The following is a 25,966-nucleotide window of genomic DNA, read 5'->3' on the forward strand; positions in this document are numbered from 1 at the left end:
TGACCACTCCTGGGAGGTTGTGGTCACTCAGTTAATTGTATAAAAGCAGATAATGCTTTCTTGGCAGGGAGCTAGCTTTACTTCAAGGACAATGTTGCCTTTTGGCAGGGACACCTGCCAGTTTGTGAACTTACTGACTCTCCAAGGATGCAGCTTCTGCTATGGGTAATTATAGGTATGCTAGGTCGGTAGGATAACTTTATGGGCAATAGCTGGGTAGCTGGGGAGGTCGTGCTGGGGGCTTATTTCTCTCCTCCTTCCTCCCTTTTGAGTTTGTTCATTTTTGTTGGCCACCTCTTGGTAATAAATATTGGTTTTTGTTAAGCTTTTAATGGTGTTTGAGTTTTCAAGCTTCAGTATGTCTCGAACCCTCCCTAATACAGGGGAGCTGAGCCAAAAGCGTAAGGGAGACCCCTCAGCAGGCCTTCCAATGTGTTATTCCGCTGCTAACAAACTGTCAACACCTTATAAAGGATTCACTCTAACAGTTTATGGAATAACACTTTATTAATACAAATTGTGACAAGTTAATAAGGTTCATAGGTTGTCGGTGATAGTGTCTGACTGCAAAAATGTATTTAAAACAATCTAATGACACTATAAAGTAAGCACAAACACGAACTCTAATACAAAGCAATCTATCAATATACTATAGAGCAAAGCACAAGCTCTAGTCCTGAAAGCAGCATTTAGCATGCATAGAGTAAGTTTCTCACCCAGTAGGCGTCCCTATGGGGGGGAAGACAGGTTCAGCCTGTCAGCTGATCCCAGCAGTTTCGAAGGAGTCTTTCTCTGATTTTTCCCTATTTCCAACTTACTTTTATATTATTTCTTTAGGTTTAGGTGGAGCTTGAGTGACTCTAGTCATAAGTACTTAATTGGGTAGTCATCCTTGGCATCTGTCTCCCTTGGTGGACAGATACAGCATGGTCTTTGAACTACAAAGTATCACCATGTTCCCCTTCCTGCAGGATGTTTATGGAGGGAGGCTACGGTGCCTTCACGCTACTCCCCTCTCCATTGCATTCCCTATAGCAGGTGCTTATCATTGTTAAGGGAACTTTCGTAGGGCATGTTGACCATGTTCCATCTGGGAAGCGGCAGCTGCATTTTCCCCTTTAATTCTTATTCTCCTTTAATTTTTAACCCTATCCATTATTCCACACTGGCAAATCCCTGACATGGCAAAACAATACCTAGAATGAAGAAGTTAGTTTAAGCCTCCCAAACTCAGTCTGCAGCTGTGGTGTATGTTGTGATGTTTTGGTTTTGTTTTTTTTTAATAGCTACTAAGTTGTAATATTCATTGTAATAAACAGCTCTTTAAGTGTATCCCTTTGTGGTTTATATTTTTTTAAAGCTACTTTTCACTGTGGTAGCAGATCAACTGGTGCTTTCTGACAACTAGAGAAGCTGAATTGAGCACATCTGTAAGGGAATTGGTTAAAACTAAGTTCATTCATTCATTCATTCATGGCTAGGCTTCGCAAACGAAGATTTGGGAAGGGCTCTACCCACGTTTGTTACAAGCGCGTTGGTGACTAAAAAGGCCAATACGAGATAGGCACGTCCGGTTGCAAAAGGTACAGCAGAAGGACTCATTAGGTGGTATATTCTGCAAGGCACGATTCTTTCTGCGTTGTCTTTTCTCCTCGAGAGTGATCCTGTGTGCTTTCTCAAAAGCATCAGCAGCATTAAAGATAGTGTGTCTCCAGACCTCCCGACTGGAGGCCCGAGTAGACCAGTTATGTTGATCAATATGGCCACAACTGACATGTTGTTTCAGAGAGTCCTTGTATCTTCTCTTTGGGACTCCTCTCTTGCGGCAGCTGACGGCAAGTTCACCATAAAGCATGATCTTAGGGAGGCAATGGTCCTTCATCCTTGAGACGTGTCCTGCCCAACGCAACTGTGTTCTCAGCAACGTGGCCTCAATACTTGTGACTGCTGCTTGTTCTAGAACAGACATATTAGTCACATAATCTGACCAGTGAATGTTTAGGATTGTACGGAGGCAGCGTTGATGGAAGCGTTCTAGGAGTCGCAGGTGGTGGCGGTAGATGACCCATGATTTGGATCCATATAAGAGAGTAGACAGTACAATGGCTTTGTAAACACTGATCTTTGTACTTTTCTTCAGGTGTTTATTTCGCCAAACTCTTTTATGAAGCTTTCCGAAGGCACTATATGCCTTTGCTAACCTGTTGTCTATCTCTCTGTCAATCTTACCATCTGAGGAGATGAGGCTACCTAGGTGTGGTAGTTTAGTCTAGACCTTCCTTGGTGACCAGTTTGTAACCAAGGAAGTGCCCGGATTTACTCAGTATTCCCTATGATTTTTACGTAAGCCAGGGTATAAGAAGAAAGGAGGAGAGACCTTTGCCTCTCTTTTCTTCCGATGGCTTTGGAGGTGCGGGTTTCCTTGCTGTTGAGTCTGTCGTGTTGGGGAGTGAGACCTGGTAAGGCCTTGCCGACCTTGGGAGATGGAGGTTGCCGGCGGTCGTTCCAGTGCGACTTTCTGTTGTCCCAAGGAGAGTAGTAAGATATTCTTTTGCTAATTCTTTTAGTTGCTAGATCTTGGGCTATTGATCGTGTATATTTTTTTTTTGTTTTATTCCTTTTTTCCCTTCTCCCTTCCATTTTCCTTTTGAAATTGTACATATATTTCAATTGTATATAAATGTAATATAACTGTAAATATATTTTTATATATTGCTTTAGCTGTCTCTCTCTCGGTTCTCTTGTTTTTTTTCTTTTCCCTTGGTTTGAGGGGGGAGCTCTTGTGGTGAGGTTTGGAGACTTGGCAGGGAGCCAACTTCAAACCACAATACTAGATAATTAAACTGTTGGACTGATTTGAGCTCTGATTCACCGATGGTGATATGGGGATGATGGAAGACTTCCTCAGGTGCAGGTTGATAGAGAATTTCTGTCTTCTTTAAGCTGACTTCCAGCTCGAAGAGCTCAGCAGCGTCTGCAAAGCAGAATGCTAAACGCTGCAGAGCTGCTTCTGTGTGGGCGACAAGGGTGGCATCATCAGCATAAAGCAGCTCCCAGACAAGATGATTTAAGGTCTTAGTATGGACCTCCAGTTGCCTTAGGTTGAATAGGCTTCCATCAGTACGTTATCGAATGTAGATACCATCCTGATCATTGAGGTCTACCATGGCCCTTTGGAGCATCATGCTGAAAAAGATTGTGAATAGGGTTGGTGCGAGAACGCAACCTTGTTTCACACCATTAGTTATTAGAAAGGACTCAGAAAGTGCATTGCCATATCTGACTTGCCCGTGCTGATCCTCATGGAGTGAGATGATCATTTTAAGGAACTTGGAGGGACAACCTAAACGTTCCAAAATCTACCATAGACCTTTTCTGCTCACAGTATCGAAAGCCTTGGTGAGATCAACAAAGGTTACATAGAGACCTTTGTTCTGTTCCCTACACTTGCAGTTGTCTGAGAACAAATACCATGTCTGTGGTACTCCTGTTTGCTCTGAAACCACATTGGCTTTCAGGTAGAATTCCTTCTGCAATAGCGGTTATTAGTCTGTTCAAGAGTTTTCTTGCCAGGATTTTGCCAGCAATGGAGAACAGAGTAATACCACGGTAATTTGAGCAGTCTGATTTAACTCCTTTCTTCTTATACAAAGTGATGATGGTCTGATGGTAGTTCACCTAGTTCCCAACAGCGCACCACAAACTCGTGAAATTTATCATGGAGTGCATGGCTCCCATGTTTCCAGACTTCAGGTGGAATTCCATCAATCCCAGCTGCCTTGCCAATTTTCACCTGCTGTATGGCTTTAAGGGTTTCTCCTAAAGTTAAAACTAAGTATAGTATCTGGAAATGTCTGATTAGTTAGGTCTGATCTTAGAGTCTTTTGGAAATGGGAAAAGAAAGATTTATATTTGTTTTTCCCTCCGAGTATGTCAAAATAGTATGAGAGTTCAAATATGAAGAAAAACCGAAATGTATGGGGCTTCTAAATTCTTTTCTGCTGCAAGACTTTAATTTCTCAAATGTGCATTTGAAGCAGAAAGGCAAATCTTGGTTTAAAACAAAAAAACACCAGAGAATACAGAAAATGATACATAGATCAGTCTTAAAGGAGAGAATACTGCAAAATTGGACACCTCATCACAAGGAGTATTGTAAAGCTGAAAAAATGTATAAAAGCATTGAGAATGTTTGGAGGGCCCGGAAGAATAGGCAATTTACCTTGGTGGTAAATGACACCCTACTGAAGTGTTTTATGAGACTGACACTCAAAGGAGTATTCTGGGGCATTGAAAGGTCAAATTTGAAGCTAAAACCCAGGAAATATGTATATTATGTGTCAGTGAACTCCATAAATGGGGAGAACTGGTGTGTCGATAAACAGTGATAGTGATACTTGGTTGCCCACATCTTTCAACACTGAATTTAATGTTCAAGTATTATATCATCAATTGCTAGTGTTTAAAATGGGATCTTTAAAGCGAAAGAGGCTATCTTCTTTGATTTGGTCTTTTTCAATTTCTTGCATATGCTTCTGAAGCATCTACTGTTGACCTTGCTCAAATGTTGAAGTCTTTTTATAAAGCTGAGTGACTGCTGTTCCCTGTTTCAGAAACCTAGTGAGTGTTTTGTAAAACAGCAGAGGCCATGCAAGCCTCCTGTTTCATCTCTGGAGTTAGTGTACTGCATTAGGGGTCTAATGTGTTTCACTTCCAAGCTTACAAACAGTTCAGAATGTGTGAAAAATGGAGTGTAAGACTGCTTAATTTGAAATGGATCAGTTTTTACTTGGTTATCTAACTGAGTCTTTGTGGAAAGGTATTGGCACTGGTGCTGGGGGTGTGGTGGTGTCACAGGGAAGAAAGGAAGGAGGGCTATGCTTCCTGCGGCTGGAAGCTGTTGTGTTGGCTTACCTCCCTATGAAACTGTACCCCGAGTGCCCTAGTCAGTGTTTAATTTGAAAATTTTTATGATTCTCTGGTTCAGGATAGATTATTTTGAATAGCTTGCATAAAGTTACCAGTGTTAATCTTGAGTCCCTGTTAATTGGAACCTCTGTCTCCTTGATCCCAGAAAACTACATAGGGCCATTATGTCCTCAAGCAATTTCTAACAGCTGTCTGCATGGTTGGTTTGGGGCTTATATTTTAATACCTAGAAGTAGCCTAGTAGAAGCTTCAAAAACAAGATTTTTTTTTCTAAATGGCTATAATTTTTCTTTTGAATGATTTGAAGTGCAAATTGCAGCAAATGTTAAACGTAGCCCAAATTTCAGCATCTCTTCTAATATTTCATTTTATATAAAACATCCTGATCAGGTAGTTGATACTAAAAGGCTATCAAAGTTGAAAACAAACAGTTCTACTACCCAGGTGCCTGCAAACTAAGATTTCAGCTATCCTTTAATGAATTTTGAAAGACGATGATTTTGAGCACTGCCAGTTGAGAAGATTGATTATCTGTAGACCATTGAACTCTAGATTGAAAGATGGGAATAAGCTTATTACCAACTTTATGAGTAAATTTCAAATTGGTGTCCACAGTAGAACAAAAATTGGTAATTTAAAGCATGATAAACAATGAGGAGAGGCTTGTGAAATGGAGGGCTGTTGGAAGAATTCTGTCAAGCTGTCATGACTAAATGACATTCCAAACTCAATTTTGCTTGCTAAATTAATTTGGATATGGGCAGAACATGCATATATGTGTATACAGTTTGTCAATCACTTGTGGAAAATTTTAATAAATGAATAGACCCAACCAACCTAGGTGCAAAACTAGACTAAAGTTAATTTGTGTATTTTTCTGGAGTTGATTTAGCCAGGAAAGACTCGAGGAAAAATTAAATGTCTAATCCAACAGTAACCTTAGTCTGTCCTAACTGTTAAAGAGTCTGCAGCAAACTTGCATATGAACTTAATTGGTTAAGTATCTAATCACGATGCAGACTTATCTGAACTATTATCTGACTTGTTTTAGGATGCAGTGTCCTATGGCATTTGGTTAATGAAAAGTCCTAAGAAGGTATTTGTTTCATGTGAAACCTCAGTGCTAATGTGTCTGTTTTGGTTTGTGTTTTTAGGGATCAGACAGGAATCTAATTTATTGCTTGCTGAGTGTTCTGTCTGGTGAAAGTCATGTCATCCATATTGCCATTCACTCCACCAGTTGTGAAGAGACTTCTGGGGTGGAAAAAATCTGCTGGTGGCTCTGGAGGGGCTGCTGGTAGTGAGCAGAATGGTCAGGATGAAAAGTGGTGTGAAAAAGCAGTGAAAAGCTTGGTCAAGAAGCTAAAGAAAACAGGACAGCTGGATGAACTTGAGAAGGCAATTACCACTCAGAATTGCAGTACAAAATGTGTGACCATACCAAGGTAAGCGCTGTTGTGTTTGAAATTGTTACAACCACTTAAAAATAACTAAATGGATGTTTAGGCTATCTGAACAAATTATTAAAAAATCAGTTGCATGCTCTGATTCTTTACAAAATCTTTAAAACCTATTTTTGTTTTATATAATGCTTGCTTACAACTGAATCACATGTAAGTTTGTAAAGTTACAATTTCATACGTTTTCATAACTACATAGATTCCAATTTGTATGTATTCTGGTGGTGCCTGGCACAGCTCTTCATTTGTAGCACTACCTTATGCTTTTATTTAATAACCATGTCTATAATCAGAGGGGCATACTTGAACCTACACTTTCACTTTAAAAATAAAAGACTAATTTTTCCTTCAGTCATCTAATTATTTTGTTGTAGTTTCATTTAAATTGTACAAGCTGCATCAGTTCTCCCTTTTGAAGTGAAGTTTTGTCTTTGGAGGCAGACTGTCTGAAGACCATTTTAATTATTTGTTACTGGTTAATGTAAATGCTTTTTTATTTAGTAACTTGGGGTATTTCTAGAACTGCTCTTCTGCTCCTGATATATATATACATATAGGTGAATGGCTTGCATTCTACCCCTTTGACTTTCTCAACTTAATTCATAGCAACTGCTGTGTGAGGGGCAAGGGTTATGTTTGTAAGTATAATGCAGGCTGTTTTCGGTTCATGTTGTACAGAAATCCCACTAAGGTGCCTGTGCAAGCTCATTATGTGCAACATAAGTATCAAATCGCTTCACAGGTATATTTTTCTATGAAAAGGGGGTCTGGTGGCATGGAAATATTTTGGGCACTTAGCGCCTTGACACTTAAAATAATTTTTAGGGGAGAGAAACTGTATCTGGTTTATGACCTTAATTTCTATATTAGCACATTCATCCCAACTACTTTTAAACTTTGTATTAATCATAGTGCAAACTAGATTTGACTGGTGTCAGTAATGATTTCCATGTATCAAATGTGTTATAACTGTTATCTGATAATGGTTTTAATGTTCTCTGTTTTAGATTTGACACAGCTGTCTGGGAAAATCATGAGTATGCTCTGAATAAATGACTACTTTGTGTTTTCTCTTTTCTATTCACCTTTTGTTTCTAATGTTGCCCTCTGCTTGTATTTTCTTCCCTAGAGCAGTCCCAAAATTCTCTGGGTTTCCCTTCTGCTTTCTTCCTTTTGCTGGCTGGAAAACAATCGGAAATAAAATATTAGCTCTTTCTTGTCTTAGTGTATATCAGTAGACTAAGATTGGAACCTGTAGGGGTATGTATTTCTTGACATAAGATGACTATATTTAGCAAGTCTTTATCATGACAAAGACGAAATGCTTAATTGGGAGGTGTTTCATATGACAGAAGCTAAATATGCCATATAGAGATTCACTTGATATAAAATGTGTATCTTCTAGAGCTCTCCTGCAAGGGTACTGGGGCAGTAAATATTGCTATTTCAGAAGAATAATTATCAAATATTTTTTAGAAGATACAAACAGTATGCTAATATATCACTGTTTTCCTAGTCTACTTTGGGTATGTCCTCCTGCTTGCATGACCTTTTGTGTGACATAGTAAATAATAACAGAATACGAAGCTCTGTGATACTCTGTAAAGTCTCCATGTTGTGACCAGCAGTTCTTGCTGGGCTATGATGCACTCACTGTTCTCCTCTATCTTCCAGTAAACTGTAAAAAGGACTGGACCTAGGTTTTACTTTTCTTGACTACCTTAGGAGCAAACCAGTAACAAGAGAGCTCTTGAAGTGATGTTGGCTATTGTACAAGGTTTAATTTTAAATTAAGAAATGGCTTTGGTATTAAGGGTATTAAGAGATGATATCAGTGTTGCCATAATTCTTGAGTTTCATAGTTGGCTTTTGGACTGTTGATATTATTTCACTTTGACAGCAGTAGTCTGGGTTCCCAAAAAATAACAAATGTTAACTCAGTACTGTAATGACTTCTGGAGATTCTTGTTCTTGGATTTAGTAAATTAACGAAACTGCTGCTTGAGACCCATTTAATGTCTTAAAGATCTGTAGATCAGCAAGGAAAAATAATAAAATGCTAAATTTGAATCTTTTTTCTTTCCTAGTCAGCAGGAAGTTTGAGGTGCCAAGATGCTGAGATGTAGTTTTGATGTGGTAGCTGGGCTAACTTTCCAAACCTTGTTCTGCTTGGGGAGGGTCTTTGTGTTTGGTTTTGTGTGATTTTTTTAACTTGCTTTAGATTTACTTACTAATACTCAGTGTAGATATTGACAGGTGATGTGGGATGCTTCTGTTTGCCACTGTTGCATTATTCCCTCAACAGAAGTTTCAGTTGTGGTTTCACAAATTTCTGGTCCTCTTGGAGATTTCCAGAGTTTGATACAGTACTTAACTCTAGTATACTTTTTTGTCATTGAAACCTAAAGCAACTAAACACCTACAAGCTTTTCTCAAAACTGAGAGCAGCTTGGACAACGGTTGTATTAAATTGCCTCTTCAGAAATCTGCATATTATATATTACTGTATGTCATTGATAATCCTGTTGAGTTAGGATTGCTCTATTTCTATGCTGTTTGTCAAGGTGACTACATACTAAGTGAGGCTGATACTGTGTGAGCTATGCAAAAGCTGCTCATGTAGTAATTAACAGAACTTCTGCAGACTAATAGAGGTTCTGAGAAAGCAGAAGCAAACAGATGGAGTGGGTGTTGGCATTGCACAGCAGGGGTGCTTAGCTCTTCATAAGTGGGTCAGTAATCTAGAGCAGAGACTAAATAAGTACAGAGGTCCTTTTGACACTAGCCCTCTAAGTAATTTGTAGTTATATTGCTGAATCCTCCCAGCAAGCCAGTGGGATTCTAATCACATAATCCCTCTGTATCTTGAAACTAAATGTTGGTATGTGAGTTCACTTTTCTAAAACACATAATGAATTTGGTAGAATTTAAGATCCTTTCTTTATGCTCTCCTTTGCAGTTTGACAAATGGGGCACAAGAAGCAGTCAGTGAAGTAACAGAGCATGAGCATCCATTTATGTCTTCTAATGGAGCAGTTTCTTATCATGGATTATTCTGTTGAAATAGAATTGCAGAATCATAGAACAGTTTGGGTTGGAAGGGACCTTAAAGATTATGTAGTTCCAACCTCCCTGCCATGGACAGGGACACCTTCCACTAACTAAACAAGGTTGCTCAAAGTCTTGTCCATTAATACTTTGTAACTAGTGGTAGCTAAAATCCAAACCTTTAACAAACCAAACCATGCCTCATAGTGAATAGTCAAATGGCATATTCATAATCTATCTTCATTATTTAAAAAGTTGTTTCAGTGGTGACAGTACATAGTATTGGAATCCAAAGCAGGGAAACAAATAACTAGTTTCCTCATCTCAGTATTTTGGTGTGATCAGCTGTGTGGTTTTTCTATCTTTAAAAGAGTATAGATATGCTTCATGCTTTCTTCTTACTTCTTTTAAATAAAACTTACCAAATGCAGTTACTTTTGTAAAATGCCTGATAATGTACAACTAATAACAGAGTTTAGTCGGGACAGGTTTGGGATAATGTTGACCTGGACTGTTGTCGCTTCTATATTTTTAAAAATGAAAAAAAGCTAGGGGAAGGGAAGCATTGAGTTTAGACTCCTTCATGATGTCCTGTTTTCCTCTAGAGCATACATATCTGAAACCTAATGCAGAACTGACTGTGTCCTTCCTGAGCTGTAACTGGGTACATCCATATCACAGGTTGATTTCTGCTTCCATGCAAATATTTGTGTAATGTGACAACTGTATTAAGGCTTTATTTTATATGAAGTATTACTACTAAAACTGCAGAATCTGATGAAAGTTCATCAAATTTGTGAAAGCAAGACTTTGACATGGTCAAAATTCTCTAAATAAAATATGAATTTCTCTATTATACTAATGTTATTCCTTTGCTTGCTTGTCCTGCAGCCCTTTTTTCATTCCCTGCAGTGAGTTAGCACTATGGGTAAGATAGGCAGCCTAGGCATACCTTATGGCACATGTTAAAATTGTTTTCTGAAGGCTGGCTCTCTTCGTTAGTTAATATGAACCTCCATACGTGGAAGTTTAGTGCTGATCACGGTGTCTACAAAGGAGTTAGCAGAAGTAAACTGGGCAAGGAAATGTCCTGTTTAAAGATGGGACAACTCGCTTGGAACTGCTGTTTGAGAACAAACAAACCTTAAAATTATGACATTTTGATGCCTTTTTCTTCACGCAACTGAGTAAAAAGTAATTTCTAATTTAGGTCTAAAGGACATAATTTTTCTTAAATACGACTTGTGCTACTAGTTAGCATGCTTTGTTGAATTCCTTGGGAATATTTGTCGGGAAAGTGATCACATAGCTGCATTCAATAACCTAGTTTTTAAGGATGCTCTCAATCACCAGTAGAGCAGAGTTGTCAAGCTAATGTGGCTTTTAGAATAGTTTGTTTTCAAGCTTTAAGATCTTTCCCCAGAATAGGTTACTTCAGAGTATATCAATACAGAAATTCCTTTGTTCCTTCTCAGGTTAAAGCCACAGGAAATTGGTGGTTTCAACAATTACACTGGGGATAGGGAAAGTTCCTCTGGAAACTGTTTTAGGAGAGTTCCCAACATCTGCTGCTAAACTATGAGTGAATTAGCTAAGAGGACAACAGCAGACAGTTGGATTGACACGGTAGATCCTAAATTAACATTGCTATTACAGACAGAGATGAAGTCTATTTTCCCAAAAGCAGAACTTGGTACTGTCTGCTAGTTTGTAGCTGAGCTGGGATAATTTACTATTCAAGTTGGGGATGGACATTGATTCTTAATCATAGCTCACAAGTTGAGAACTGCTATGTATAAAGAATGTCCTCATGGCATATGCCATATCTCAGTCTGTATGCATTCACTTAGCTGTCAATTGGTTCTATGAATGTTTGAAGACTATAGTTGAACATCTTGAGCTTTCTAAAATATAGATATTTAAACAGTGCATCAGAATACAGTAAAGTACTATTTTTATTGCTGAGGTTACAGGAAGAGTGTGCTTGTAAATTTTTTTGTTGATTTCTCATGACAGGATTATTGAAGATGAAGCAGAGACCCCTCTGATTTTTCTCTTGTTGGAATTTCAATTAAAATAATGCTTTAGAAGAAAGCCAGAGAGATCTTTCCTGGAAATATGGCAAGGCATAGTTGAGATTTTGGGGAGTGTTGGCCAAAATTAGCTTCAAAATCCCCTCATCCTCTTTGATAGCTGGTGCTGTGAAGACTTTGAATGTGTTAACTGGAAAGGTATAGCAGGAGAATCAAATTGCCCTTCCTCTTCTCAGTTCTGTAATTATGGTGGGAGTTGAATGTTGTCTCTACGTTCTCTGTAAAAGACTAAAGAAAGTTCTTGGTGCTTTCTAAGTGTGTCACGCCAGGCTCTAGCCTCCACAGGACAGTAAGAACAGAGTGATGGTGTGCTTTACAGTGGCTTCCTTTTGTGTGTGTGACATTCCTTCATCTTGGAGTTGGCCCTGTGTGTATGCACTACTCCAGCAGCTTACTGTATGACTTCCTCTTAGTAAATGGTGTGCAACCTGAATTTCCAGCCTAGAAAACAGCCAGGCAGCTGCTTGTCTGGTGAATAGTGTCCACCTGCATTGCCTGAACATAAAATGTGAAAAGATGATCCTGTGAGAGAAACAGTCTATTTCTGAAAGTGATGAGTGCGGAGCAACTGACTTCAGGGGTGTGTTTCTGATGCTTTACAGTGTCTTTTAATCTGTGTTGAGAGTTTCTTTCAATAACTTTACAATGACCGCTTTCAACTGGTTCTGTAGTGCTATATTGTGCAGTCTGGATTAGTGTGTAGAGAGAACAAGAATGCTCTGAGAGATTCTACCAATTTCCTTGGAGCCTTTCTCATAGTTAGGGTGGCAGAAGCTGGCACCTGGTTTTCCAAGACAATCTCCCTACAAAACTATCCTAAAAATCAATTTAGCTCATGTTTTATCACAAAATTAAACTTAAAAATGAGTTAAGTGGTGGTCACTCACAAATTTCTCTGTTTCTTTTAAGCTGGTGAAAGAAAAGTCTGTTTAGACAAACTAACCATCAGCTTGTCCAGCATTAATATTCCTGTTTTATATGATTTATTTTTTTTTAATGCTTACCTAGGGAAGGAACTGGATAACTGTATGATGTCTGTGGTGCTTGTCTTCAAAAACTGACTTGAAATAAATGACTTTTTGAAGCTTTTTGTGAAAGCAGTAATTTCTTAGTAAAAAGCATTTTTGAGTAAAAATGTTTTGTGAACTGGTCACTCTTGAGGTCCTTGCTAATTGAGAGGAACCATCATGGATGGGGTTGTGACAGTGTAGTGAATGGTCAAAGCAGAATAAGCTAACAAGTTAAATACTGTCGTTCCCTTAATCCTTTCTACATAACTTCCACATTATAGCCTAAAGTTAAATTGTTTACTTTCTCCTATTTGATTCATAGTGTCAGTGTATTTCATATGTAGAGTAGGATGGAGGATTTCTAATAGCATATTTTTCTTCTACCAACACTTCCTACTTGAATGGCTGATTAGAAGCAGGCTCCTATTCCTGGTGTATCCCCCTCTCTCTGGGGAGACATTATAGCTGCTTTCCAGTACCTAAATGGGCTACAAGAGAGCTGGAGAGGGACTTTGGACAAGCGCATGGAGTGATAGGACAAAGGGGAATGGCTTCAAACTGACAGAGGGCAGGTTTAGATATTAGGAAGAAATTCTTCATTGTGAAGGTGGTGAGGCACTGGCACAGGTTGCCCAGAGAAACTGTGTCTACCCCGTTCGTGGCAGCGTTCAATGCCAGGTTGGATGGGGCTTTGAGCAACCTGACCTAGTAGAAGGTGTTCCTGCCCATGGCAGGGGGGTTGGGACTGGATGGTCTTTAAGGTTCTTTTCAACCCAAACCATTCTGATATCTGTATACAGAAGAATGTATGTGCATCGGTAGGGCACTGACCAGACACTGTGTATTACAGCAGTTGGGGCCTTGCACGTCACTCATTCTTTAGAAGATGAATTTGAAGACTTGAAACTTTCTAGCCTTCTAACACAGTGTTGATTGAAATTAAGAATGTAATTGAATGAGTTTTAATTATAAATACTAAAATATAGCTGTTAACTTGGTTTCTTGCACAGCTAGTGTTGAGGACTGAATTGCTGTAACTAAGGTTAAGCTTTAGTGTAGGCATAGTTCAAGTTATGGTATCTTATAATAATGTCATCCTGAAAAAGGAAGTCTTAGAGTATTAAAGATACTTAGGGCTACCGGTTTTAAACTTGCACATTTCAGGAAACCATGTGACTTACCCACATAATTTGTTAGAGTTGGTATGCCAAGCAGAAAGTATTGGCATGTCATTTGAGATAGGTCAACAGGTAAAAATATAAATGTGCAAGATACTTAGCCAGTAGCAAAATGCTATGTAGTTCAAAGGAGCTTGTCTCTTGAGTCAGGAGGAAAAAACATTCAATTTTGGGGACTATATTGTATACTAACTGGAGCACTGGATAAAGGCTTGGGAAATGTGGATTCTGACCTTGTTTCAGCTGCTTTTTCTCAGGTAACTGTACAAGTTTTTAATTTACTGTCATTTTTCAGTCTCTAAATTGAGATGAATTTTTGTAAGGTGTATGATAATGCCACTTCTTCACCTCAGTGGTATAAGCTGTATTATTTGTTTAGGGAGTAAGTTTAAGGTATTGTTCCCATTGGAGTATCAGTGATGTGGAAAACAAATTTATGGGTGAAAAAATGTTCTTGGCACTTGTGCAAGTTCAAGTTACTGTTGCTCCTCATTAGGATTGCCTTAATGATAAGAAGCAGGAAGAGTCAGAATCAAAAATAAGTGTTAAAGCTTGCTTGATTTTTATATGCCATTTATTGTTTGTCGGGTAAACAACTGATGCTAGAGCTGTTGAGTTTTAAGCAAATGAAAAAGAGCTACTTGTGATTACTTTAGTGACTTACCTGCTTAGTGAATTCTGATACAAAGCTCTAACTAGGAAGAATAATATCTGTATCTGATGCTTCATGCTACCATTAAGACATATTAGTGGCTCAAGGAAAATGTTGACTGTGCTTTACTGTCAATACTGAGCCCCAAATTATCTCATAAATAGTACTTATTTTTCCCTCCAATAACGGAATTGAGGCTTTAGTTGGCTTCAGTCAATTCTAAATTATTCCCTGGCTTACTGTGGTAATTTGTCTTTATATCAGGCCAACTATTCAGTGTGATCAAGATTCTTCTCCTTATTACATTCTTCTTCTGTAGAAGTCAGCCAATTTAGTTTTCTTGGTACTGTAACAAAACACTTGAGTGCTCTTTTTACTAGTGTGGATGGTTTATGACAACCAGATCAATTTTACAGAAAAAAAAATCCTGATTGTCTTGCTCGGGCAGTTAGCCTACAAAGAATTTCTAGGATAAACAGCATACTGCAATTCTTTTACTGCTGCAGCTTTGAAAACAAATAGCTAGTTAATAGGCTCCCTACTGATTTAATCCTGTTTGTAATCTACACCTACTAATTTAATATGTCTTATTTACTACTTTTTTTTGTTCACTTACTCTGACTTGGTTGCAGTGCCAATTGGTGGAAAACTAAAATTTACTGTATAAAATTCTGTAGTCTTATCATGAACAACTTTCTTTGGCTTCTGTCATGCTGCATTATTTGAAGCTGACTGGCAGAATACAAGAGAACAATCTGGAGCTGGAGTAAGTTCACATCTTGCTGCATATGCTTCAAAATTGGCAGAACAATGAGGTTGGGAAAATCCCCTTGAGCAGCAAGTGCTGCACAGTAATCTGACTTCAGCATTTGTTCAGAAAAGATTCCCCAAATTGTGGCTTTTTATTCTGAAATGTACAAGCAAGTTTTAGTAGGTCAAGAATTGAAAGTTTTCGCTTAGAATATTTGCCCATAATTGTAGATAAACTGACCATTTCTTTGGATGCTTGGGTTATCTTTTCTTGGATACTGGATGGAGAAAAGCCTGATGCAAAAGAAGCATACTCTGAGTTTTGTTTATATGCAAAATTTCAAAGTTACTGTTTAGTTGAATTGGCAAGTTACATCTCAGAGCTGGTATTTACTTCCTCTTAGTTTTGTGGGAGGCTACAAGTCAGGTTCCTCTGACATTTGAAATAATTGTATCTCATGCTGTAGTTTTGCAATTTTGATCATGAAGAAAGGCTGATGACAATTGATATGGAATCTTGCAGCTTTGTGGCATGGAAAGTTGTGTTTGGAACAGTGTTTGACTCAGGTGTTTGGTTGAAGTCTTTTCCGTTTAATAGATAACTCAAATGTTGATTTCATGGGGTCCAACTACATTTTCCAAGATTGGCTTCTGAACCTTGCTGTGTTAGTGTAAGCCCACAGCAGTGCAACCTCAAATCACCAAAGCTTATTGATAGTTCTTTACTGTCTTTCTGTAATAAATATCCCCTTCTGTTATAGTGGGAGGAACTTAAATATAAACTTAACAACCATATCGGGGAAAGAATTCAAGTGTGTCCATACTGATGAATTCAACAAAATTAATAATGAAAATACCTTTTTAGTTCCTTTGTATTTAAATTTTGAGTGTCTAATGTTCTGCTTGTCCCATGTACTGGTCTTGCAGACTGATGTCTTGTTTAAGCACAGTTAGTAACCAAAAATCAATGTTTTGCTGTCACCTATACATCTCAATTAGGTGAATATAGTAAGAGAACAGAAGGCCTTGTACATGCTGCAAGCTGCATTGGTGGCGGCTATTTTAAAAATGCTGTAATAGTCTGTTAAATGCTAGGAAGAAATTTTTACTGGAGCCATGTCTTTCATCATGTAGGAAACGTTCAGTGTTTTGATCAACAACCACAGACATTCCAATAAGGATTTAAACAGCTCTCCTTCCAGCAAGAATCCACATAACTGTTCACTTGAATGCTAATGTTCCTCAAGCCTTTGAAACTCCCATCTTTTTGTCTGTAATAGGACAGAGAGAGAGCAGGGTAACTGTCACCTCAGCAGAGGGCATATGGTGGTAGAACATGGTTGACTCCTGGTAGGTGGAGTGAGGAAGAGAAACTGTTGGATGTCCTGGGAAACTGCTTTAACGGTTGAGCACTTTAACTTGCATGTGAGGCAAGAGCGCTTGTGGGTATCATCTTGAGATGCATGTACTGGGTGTGGATCGTGAGCAAGATGCTTGAAGGCTTCAGGACTTGTCTGTGATCTTAACGTGTCCTTTCTGTCTACCTCTAGGCAGTGAAGCTCAGGAAATAGATTTTGATTTTTGTTCTAAGGGTATCCCCTGCATACTCAGATTTTCTGTCAACAGTATCTAATATGGGATCCTGTGTTCTGTTCTGAGCCTGAGGAGAGCAGGGGCCTATAGTTAGACACCTTGGCTATTAAGTTGCTTTCTTGATTTTTGCTTTAGCATGTTTGCTGCGATATTATATTGCCTTATTTGTTTTTGCTAAGTTAATTTTAAAAATAAAATACTACTTTCTTGTATCAGAACAGTGAAACTCTTCAAGCCTTTTTATGGCTTCCTTGGTAGTTGTGAATTTTCTTTATTTCTCATAAAATATGGACATTGCTGTGAATGCTGGTAACATCATTGTCTGACTTAATTTTGTATTTAATTTTAGCAAAATGATATAACAGTGATGGCACCACTACCATTCAGTTCTCTTCCCCAGTATATTGCTTGGGAAAGCTTCCTCTATGGTTCAAACCTTAACTTCATTTGAAATACTTTATAGGAAACACTAAATGCCTTAAAGAAACTTGATGTTTCTTTAAATTTTCATATCCCTCATTTTTAGAGATAGTCCCTTGTTTAGAACACAGATCAAGTTCAATGTATTCTGTTTACCCATTTTCTGCTAGGTGTACATGGCTTGGGCTGCAGCAGGGATCATTCTGGTTGTAGTGCCATCCTGGGTTACTTGAGATGGGTGTATAATTTATAGGGGAAGCTGTCCAGAGGCAGCTTCAGCTTGAAATGAGGTATTGAAAGATCTTATAACTGTTGCTCCAAGAATAATCATTTTGCCAGTTAGCATATTTTTCAGAGAATGTGGACCAGGCAAATGTCTTGCAGAGCTAAAATATCACATATTTTTTTTCAACTGTCGATCAGTTGCAAAGCAGCACATGCATGTGGCAGCATTAGCTGCTCATCCACTTGGAGGATGACTTGAGTACTTGAGAAAAATTATTTGACTTAGTGTGTATTGGGTCTGGCTGAGATGGAGTTCATTTTCCCATAACAGCCCTCACAGTGCTGTGCTTTGCATTGGTAGCTAGAAAGGTGTTGATAACATACCAGTGTTTTGGCTACTGCTGAGTAGTGCTGTCATAGCATCAGCACTGTCTCTCCAATATTCCCCCCCTCATCATTATGCTGGAGATGGGCAAGATCCTGGGAAGGGACACAAGTAGGCCAGCTGACCCAAACTAACCAAAGGGATATTCCATACCATATGTTGTCAGCTCAGATATAAAAGCTGAGGAAATTGAAGAGGAAAGGGGACCATTCATTATTTGCAATCTTTGCCTTCCAGAGCAACCGCTCTGCATGCTGAAGCCCTGCTTCCTGGGAAGTGGCCAGACATCGCTTGCTGATGGGAAGTAAAGAATAAAATTATTTTTTTTTCCTCTTTGCTTGTGCGTACACAAACTTCTGCTTTTGCTTTAGTAAACTGCCTTATCTCCACCTACGAGTTATTTTCCATCTTGTTTCCTCTCCCCTGTCTGGCTGGGAAGGGGGAGTGATAGAGCAGCTTAGTGGAGACCTGGAATCCAGATGAGGTCAACCTACCACAGTCCTTTTTGGCACACAATGCGGGGCGAGACAAAGGCAGTTATATATATTGCATGCTATAGTAATAGTAGCCATCGAGTAGCAAGCTCCTGTGCGGAACACAGAGTGTCAGCTGCACTGCTTATCACTTTATTTTGCCAAGTTTAGGAACATACTAATATAAACAATGGCTCTGTGCTTTGCCCTTACGCTGATGGCCTTGTCATGCTGGGTGAGCTATCTTCTGGGGACGATGAGGGAATACATCTCCCTCTTCCTACCTGGGACTGATGTGGATGGTTTTATAATGCAGGTTCCCATGGTCCTTGTTCATCCTTATGTGAACTGTTTAATAATATGAATTAATACTGTTACCATACCATGGGGTTTGTGGAATCTGGTCTCATCCTGGTGTAAGAGAAAACAAACTTTAGGTGAGGAGATATTGAAATGTGCCCTGAGGCTTCCAGTTCCTGGATGGCAGGGTGTGTGGAGGGATTTGGACAGGTTCCAAGGGTGGCTAACACCTCCCATTACCTGAGACTTCACACCTGAACAGGTAATCAACCCTGGCAAACTGATGCATCACATGATGTAAGGGTGCCTTGCCTACCCCAGTGAAACCCAGCAACTTCTCACCCGTACTGGGGCCTGGCCTGTCCCTATTGAGCCACAGTTCAGTACTCTCAGAGGACTGTAGTGGAGGCAGGGACCCAAACTGCGTTGGAGGACACTGACTGAAATAGGGACTCAAACCACAACTACAGTAATTGCCCCAGTAGTAAAAAAGAAAAAATGGATAAGGCAAGCTACAGGTCCATATCATTGATTAGTAAGGGAGGAGGAAAAAGAAGGAGAATCAGGAGGGAAGGGGTCAGATCAAGAAGCCCATCCTTCAACAAAGACATTGAAAGGAGCAAGACAAATCAAACAGGAAACCAAAGTTACCCGGTCCCTGACCTCATCAGAACTCCGAGACTTGCAAAAAGATTACAACTGCCAACCAGGTGAGCAGATTTCTACCTGACTGCTTCAGTGCTGGGATAATGGGGCTGATAGTCAGCAAGTAGAAGGTCCTGGAGCCCAACAACTGGGATCCCTTGCTAGAGATCAGGAAAGTGAAAGAGGAATTGGAAAAGAGGCAGCAATTTGCAGTCTCTGGACATGGCTCCTCTCAAGCATGAGGGCGAGATATCCATTTAAGGAAGATTATGTGAACTCCCCAGGAAAGTGGACCACTGCAGATGAAGGTATCCAGTACTTGAGAGAATTAGAAGTGGTGGAAGTCATCTATAGCAATCTAAAAAGGGATAACATCCCTAAAGATTCAGAGGATGTTCCTTGCACAATGGCCATGTGGAGGAAGGTGGTTCAAAGCACCCCTGCATCATATTCCAGCAACTTGGTAGCATTGTGTTACCTGCAAATGGATACACCAACTGTAGAGATGGTGTCCTCCTCGTTTCAAAATGTAGAAGAAACTCTGGGTACTTCCACATCCCTATGGGTCAGCACCTCAGCTGTCAGGGACAGCCCAAGAGATCAGTCCTCTCCTGCCCCGGTCAGAGGGAAAGGAAGCCCCAAGCGCAGGCCACATGGCACACTCTGGTTCTGTGTTACCAGTGGGAAGACATGAGGAAGTGGAATGGTGAATCCACCTTTAAACTGAAAGCCTGTGTGTTTGAACTGGGAGGGAAGAGAGCTGTTAAGAAGTGGTCACCCAAGAAGACTGTCAGTGTAGTTGCCGCAGAGACCCAAGAAGGCAACCGGTGGTTTTCCAGACATAGAAGAGCTGAAATCACCTCCTCTGATCCTGGTGAGGGGACTTCTGATCTTGCATTGTAAAGGTCAGACAGTGAATACTCTGACCAGGAATAGAGGGTCGCTGCCTTCGACCAGGAGGAGGAAAGGGATGACTGGGCATACTGAACTGTGTGGATTTGATGGACTGGCACATCAGACCCACAGAGGTATAAAGCTTTAGTAGACACTGGTGCCATCAAGACACAGGAGTGTAGAACCCATTTGGATCTCTGGAGTGATAGGGAGATGCCAGGAGTTGTCCCCTGTTAAACTGACCTCAGCCTCTAATACAGACAAGTGGGAAAAGCACCCCACTGTGACTGGCCCACAGGCCCCTTGTATCCTTGGCTTCGACTACCTCAGGAGAGGGTACTTCAAGGATCCAAAGGGGTACCGATGAGCTTTTGGTGTAGCTGCTGTGAATACAGAGAAGATCAAACAATTGTCTATCCTGCCTGGCCTCTCAGAAGATCCCTTCATCATGGGATTGCTGTAAGTTGAAGACCAACAAGTGCCAATTGCTACCAGGACAGTGCACCAGCAGCAATATCGCAACAACTGAGACTCCCTGCCTCCCATCCATGAGCTGATTCATCAACTGGAGAGCCAAGGAGTGATCAGCATGACTCACTCGCCTCTTAATAGTCCCATATGGCCAGTGCAAAAGTATGATGGAGGGTGGAGGTTAACAGTAGACTATCATGGCCTGGATGAAGTAACGCCACCACTGAGTGCTGCTGTAACGGACAGGTTAGAGCTGTAATATGAACTGGAGTCGAAGGCAGGTAGGTGGTATGCTATAATTGACATTCCCCATGCATTTTTTTTTTCTCAATTTCTTTGGCCGCAGAGTGCAGACCACAGTTTGTTTTCACATGGAGGGGTGTCCAATACACCTGAAATTGACTGCCTTGGGGTTGGAAACAGAGCTCTACTATCGGTCATGGGCTAATTCAAACTGTACTGGAAATGGGTGATGCCCCTGAACATCTACAATATATTGATGATGTCATTGTGTGGGGCAAGACAGCAGAAGTGTTTGAGAAGGGGAAAAAGAATCATTCCGATTCTTCTGAAAGCTGGGTTTGCCATAAAGAAAAGCAAGGTCAAGGGACCTGCACGGGAGATTCAGTTCTTGGGAATAAAATGGCAGGATGGACACTTCATGTGCCTATGGATGTGGTTAATAAAATAGCAATGATGTCTCCACTGGTTAAGAAGAAGGAAACACAAGCTGTCCTAGGCTTTGTGGGTTTCTGGAGGATGCACATTCCAGGTTATAATCAGCTTGTGACCCCCCCTCTATCAAGTGACTCGGAAGAAGAACCATTGCGAGTGGGACCTTGAGCAACAGCAGGCCTTTGAGCAGATCAAACAGGAAATAGGTCGTGTGATATCTCTTGGGCCTGTTTGGATGGGACCAACCATGCAAAATATCCTCTACACTGCAACTGGGGAACATGGTCTCAGCTGGAACCTCTGGCAAAGAACATCAGGAGAAACCTGAGGTTGACCATCAGGGTTTTGGAGCCAGGGTTATCAAGGATCAGAAACCCACTAAACTCCAACTGAAAAAGACATATTAGCAGTCAATGAAGGGGTTTGAGCCGCCTCAGAAGTCATTGGGACAGAAGCATGTCTCCTCTTAGAATCATAGAATCATCAAGGTTGGAAGAGACCGATGAGATCATCCAGTCCAACTGTCTGCCTCCTAATATCCTATTATTGAGAGATGCCTCTGTCCAAATAAAGGTGCAAACGAGATCGTATGCCAAAGTCAATAATACAGATTTTATTTAACAATAAATGTGAGGTTGAGAGACAGAAAAGAGGAGAGATATCAAGCAGAAGATAGTTGCCACCCGTGGTTCCAGCCATTTCCCATTGGTCCTTCTTCACCCTGTGCTTCTTGGTGGTGGAGGTCCCAGAGTTGTTCTGGGGGTACCGCCTTTATACAGTCCAGGTTCTGGGTATCCACAGGGTGGTTGCAGATGCCCAATTGTCATTAGCTACTGCCCCCACACCATGAGTCTCAAGGATGGGAGTTTGGACATCAGCCAGGAATTTGGGCTAATTCCCTGAAGCCAATCTTTGGGTTGGAGTGATTGGAAAAGTTCTGATGTTTGATCAGAAAGACATATCTAATTCCCACCAATTCTGTGAAGCCGTTTTTGGCACTTCTTGGACTTGTAAGTTCTCTGAACACATACCTGGTCCATTTACTGGGGGCATGTACCTTCAACTAGGCTGTCTATCCGTACAAAATTTTCATGCAAAATACAAAAAAACCTCTCAAACACATCCTTTCATCAGGCCCATATTCTCTTTCTCCAGGGGATAGAGTACAGCTTTGTTGTAATTTAATCCTGACACAAAACAGAAACTGGCTTTACTGTTGGTGTCATAAGTCAAATTAATTTCCTTTCAAAAATGTAGTTGTTATCCCTGTTTGGGTTTTTTTGTTGCTTTTTTGGTTTGGGGTTGTTTTTTTTTTTAATTTCAGAGGGCAAACTGCCCTCATCACATTCCTTTACAATTTCTGACACAGTAAATTGCACCCACAACTGAGAAGCATCTGTGGTGCAGAATGTGCTATAGTTACCATACTGATTAGCATAAATAAAAGTGAGGTAAAGTTAAAAGCCCTTAGGACACATGGTAGAAAACTTAATAGCACATCAGACATGTTCACGTGAGAATACAAGTCTGATTTACTTAGGAAAAACTCACTCCTGACAGGAGAATCTCACTGTGCTACTGTCGCAGAGGGAATAGAAGTAACATTTTACAATGTTATGTAACATGTTTGGTTCCATAAGTGGTTTCAGGAAGAGTTACCTGGGAGCTGGCAAAAGGCTTTCTTATATTCTATCCATGTCCCATTTGTGGTCCATCGCTGTCCCTCCTTCTGGACTAGGAAGGGAAACTCAACCATTTTCCATGTAACATTTTTTTTTGTTTAGTTCACTTGTTAATAACTCCAAAACATTTAGCCAAGTCATCATAAATCTAAAGCCTTCTGAGGCAGAACTGGGAAGGTTAATACATATTCCTTGATTCCAAATATGCATAAATCCTTGTACCAACTCCCAGGCTAAATTTAGTCAAATTCCCTAATTCTCAAGTGGTTGAGACAAAGTTATACATCCATAAGATAAAAGTAAAAGCTTTTCCCACACCATTTTTTTTCCAGTAGAAAGGCAAAATAAACTTAGCAAAAAATCAAACTAACAATACATAAAATGGTCTGTTTTATATAATCCTACTAATATTTGGTCTCCTAACAAGTTACAATAAAAACACAAATCACAAAAAGTAATAAACTGGTAATGCAAACAATTGTGGGGGCAGTTAAAAGTTTCATCAGTTCCATGCAGCTCAATCTCATCTGTTAGCAGGTTCCTATAAAAAGAAAAGTGAAAATTTGGCCTATGGCAGACTAATTATTAAAAAGAAGGAACAATCCATCAAGTGTTGATTTGGTTCCTGTATCTTAACACAAAAGTAACCAAAAAGTTAAAAGGGCCTAAGGCAAAAGTGATTATTATATCTCCCTGGCTGTTTTCTGTGAGCCTTCTCATGTAAAGACACTGGCTGGTCCCCCCACTCTGAACTGGTTAAACCAACTAGTCTGGGTTCTGGAGGGGCTGAGGGGACCAAAGCCTTGGACTCCTGAGGGGAGTTGTCCCTAGGGGATGACTCACGTCCTTTGATCTTCAGTGAGGGTATGCTGGTATCATTCCTAGAAAAAGAAAACAATGCAAGTCTCGGAGGGGTTGGTCCAGACAGGTTACCCCTTAGTGGCTCAAGTTGTTTAACAGCTTGGACTTGATGTTTCTCAGGTGGAATCTCAACCTCTATTTCATGAAGTGCTTGCTCCACTGCTGTTGTTGCTTCCCCTACCTTTTCAAGGGAGTCTCCATTAATTTCACATCTGGAGGGGGTGAGACTGTTTATAAAACTTCAACAAGCACAGCATGTGCGATCATGGATGAATGTTTATACCCCTGTGTAGATCTGTTAAAGGTGTATTGCCCTCCCTTCCAGGGAAGCGCGAATTGAGCCTTGTCATGTTTCCGGCATGGAATCATAAAAGACATATCTTTTACATCTAGTGTTGCCATCCACAAGTGGGACGCTCTATGAATGTGAGTTACCAGTTCCACAAAATTTAGCACAGCAGTGGTTAAAGGTGCAGTATTGGCATTCAATTGCCTGTAATAAACTTTAAACCACGACTGTCTGTTCGGCTCTTTCACTAGCCAGATAGGAGAATTAGAAGGGGAGTGTGAAACCACCCTGTCAATGCTGAAGCATGTGGGTGCTTGTATTGTGGCTGTTAGGTTTGCAGTGTTGGGTACTGCAGCTGTTAGTGGAACCAAATCAGCTATAACTTCAGAAATTCCATTTCATGCTGCAACAACAATCTGGCACTGTGATACACTAGGAATCCTTGAATCAGGTAGTGCAGGTGCTGTGCAGAGCAAGTGCACTGCAGTCTCTTGATTTCTTTTAGAATTAAGGTTAGAAGACTTCTGCTTCTCACTCAGGAGCCATAAATTAACCTCAGCAGTTTGGCAGATAACACTTGCTCTGTTTACTCCAGTGATTTTAACTCTGCTGTCCGGGTCATATACCCAGCTTCTTGGCATCCCACTGCATTAATACTGAATGTTGCACTCCTGTACCTATTAGAAATTTTATTAATTGTTGATGAGAACCAACTGGAAGCCGAATGTATGGGATGCATTGATAGGATTCCACTTGCTGGATTTCAGTCTCACCTGATTTATGGCCAAACTTTGATATCTCAGTAGCCATATACGGCACTGTTTTAGTAGCAGTTTGCTGACCCTGACAATCATATGTGGTTTCAGTTTTAATTAGGGGTTGTAATGTTACTTCCCCATCATCAGATGTCAATGCAAACATTGTTTCGCTCTTTATCAGAACAACAGACCCGTTCACTGTCTCCCAACTCCTCCACTGTTCACTGTCTCTCAACTCCTCCACTGGACACAAAAAATCTGAGTTATGAAACTGTGTTTCTGAAAATGTTACAGGTTCTACATCCTGCAATTCTTCCCGTAAGATTCTCTCTCTCATGCGTATCCCAAAGCTCTGCTATCAGTGGAGGGGCATGGGACAGATAGCTCACAGGCCAATTTGGTCGGCAAAATGTTCGTTTATTACAAGAAGAACACTTATTATATACTGCTGCTACACCCGGGCGTGTGATTCTTCTTCACACAGCATTGGATACATAAGAGAAACATACTTTGTTGTCCACTGCTAATTGGACCACAACAGGTGTCCATATGAGCTGAGGGCACACGTTCACCCTCTTGAAACTCCACCTTAACTTTGGCAGGGAGCCTTCTTTGTTCTAACTTCAAAGGCTGAAACCATGTTAGCTACACAGTTCTTTTTACTGTCTGCACCCAGCCATGCCAAGGTAAGGTTCACAGAAATGCAGAGGAAATTGTTCACACACAATCTTTGTTCTCCCAACACTCCGCCTGAAGCTTTCCAACATGATTGTGCTCAACAGCAAGCAATGCCTCCACCTGCAACCTCTTTTTGAGCTGGGCAACAAGCAGCGCCTCTGCGTGAAACCTCTTCTCCTTTTCTACATTTAACTGATAGTGCAATTCTTTCACCGGATCTTGTAAAGATAGTATTATTTCATCTTCAGATTTCTGAGTAACTAATTGCTCCTTTTGTGCTGCCTTAAAGGCAGCACCCAAAAAGGCACATACAACTGATTTACCTTTTTCTGGTCATAACCCTCTTTTGGCTAGTGAACTAGTTATGCGGTCTGCTGTTGCCTGCTCATTATCCCAATTTTCTTGTGCCCACTTCACCCCTGGGGGAAAGGGGCAACTAAAGATATTTTCAAGGAAAGACAAGAAAATGTTTTCTTTACATTGACCACCCTGGACAG

General features: G+C 40.3%; 1 protein-coding gene across 2 annotated transcripts in view; it reads left to right on the forward strand.

Moving 5' to 3' along the window:
- Positions 1-6,082: 6,082 nt before the first annotated feature.
- The window catches only part of LOC116780033 (mothers against decapentaplegic homolog 2-like), a 54,564-nt gene continuing 34,680 nt past the window's right edge, over positions 6,083-25,966 (forward strand). Inside the window, exon 1 of one of the 2 annotated variants that reach the window (XM_032674537.1) lies at positions 6,083-6,374. In XM_032674537.1, coding sequence (XP_032530428.1) covers positions 6,139-6,374 — 236 coding nt within the window. In that variant the 5' untranslated portion in view covers positions 6,083-6,138. The remainder of the gene's footprint in view (positions 6,375-25,966) is intronic. The other variant, XM_032674538.1, reaches the window with a different exon arrangement.

This window comes from Chiroxiphia lanceolata, chromosome W (assembly GCF_009829145.1).
Source record: "Chiroxiphia lanceolata isolate bChiLan1 chromosome W, bChiLan1.pri, whole genome shotgun sequence".
Classification (NCBI taxonomy): domain Eukaryota; kingdom Metazoa; phylum Chordata; class Aves; order Passeriformes; family Pipridae; genus Chiroxiphia; species Chiroxiphia lanceolata.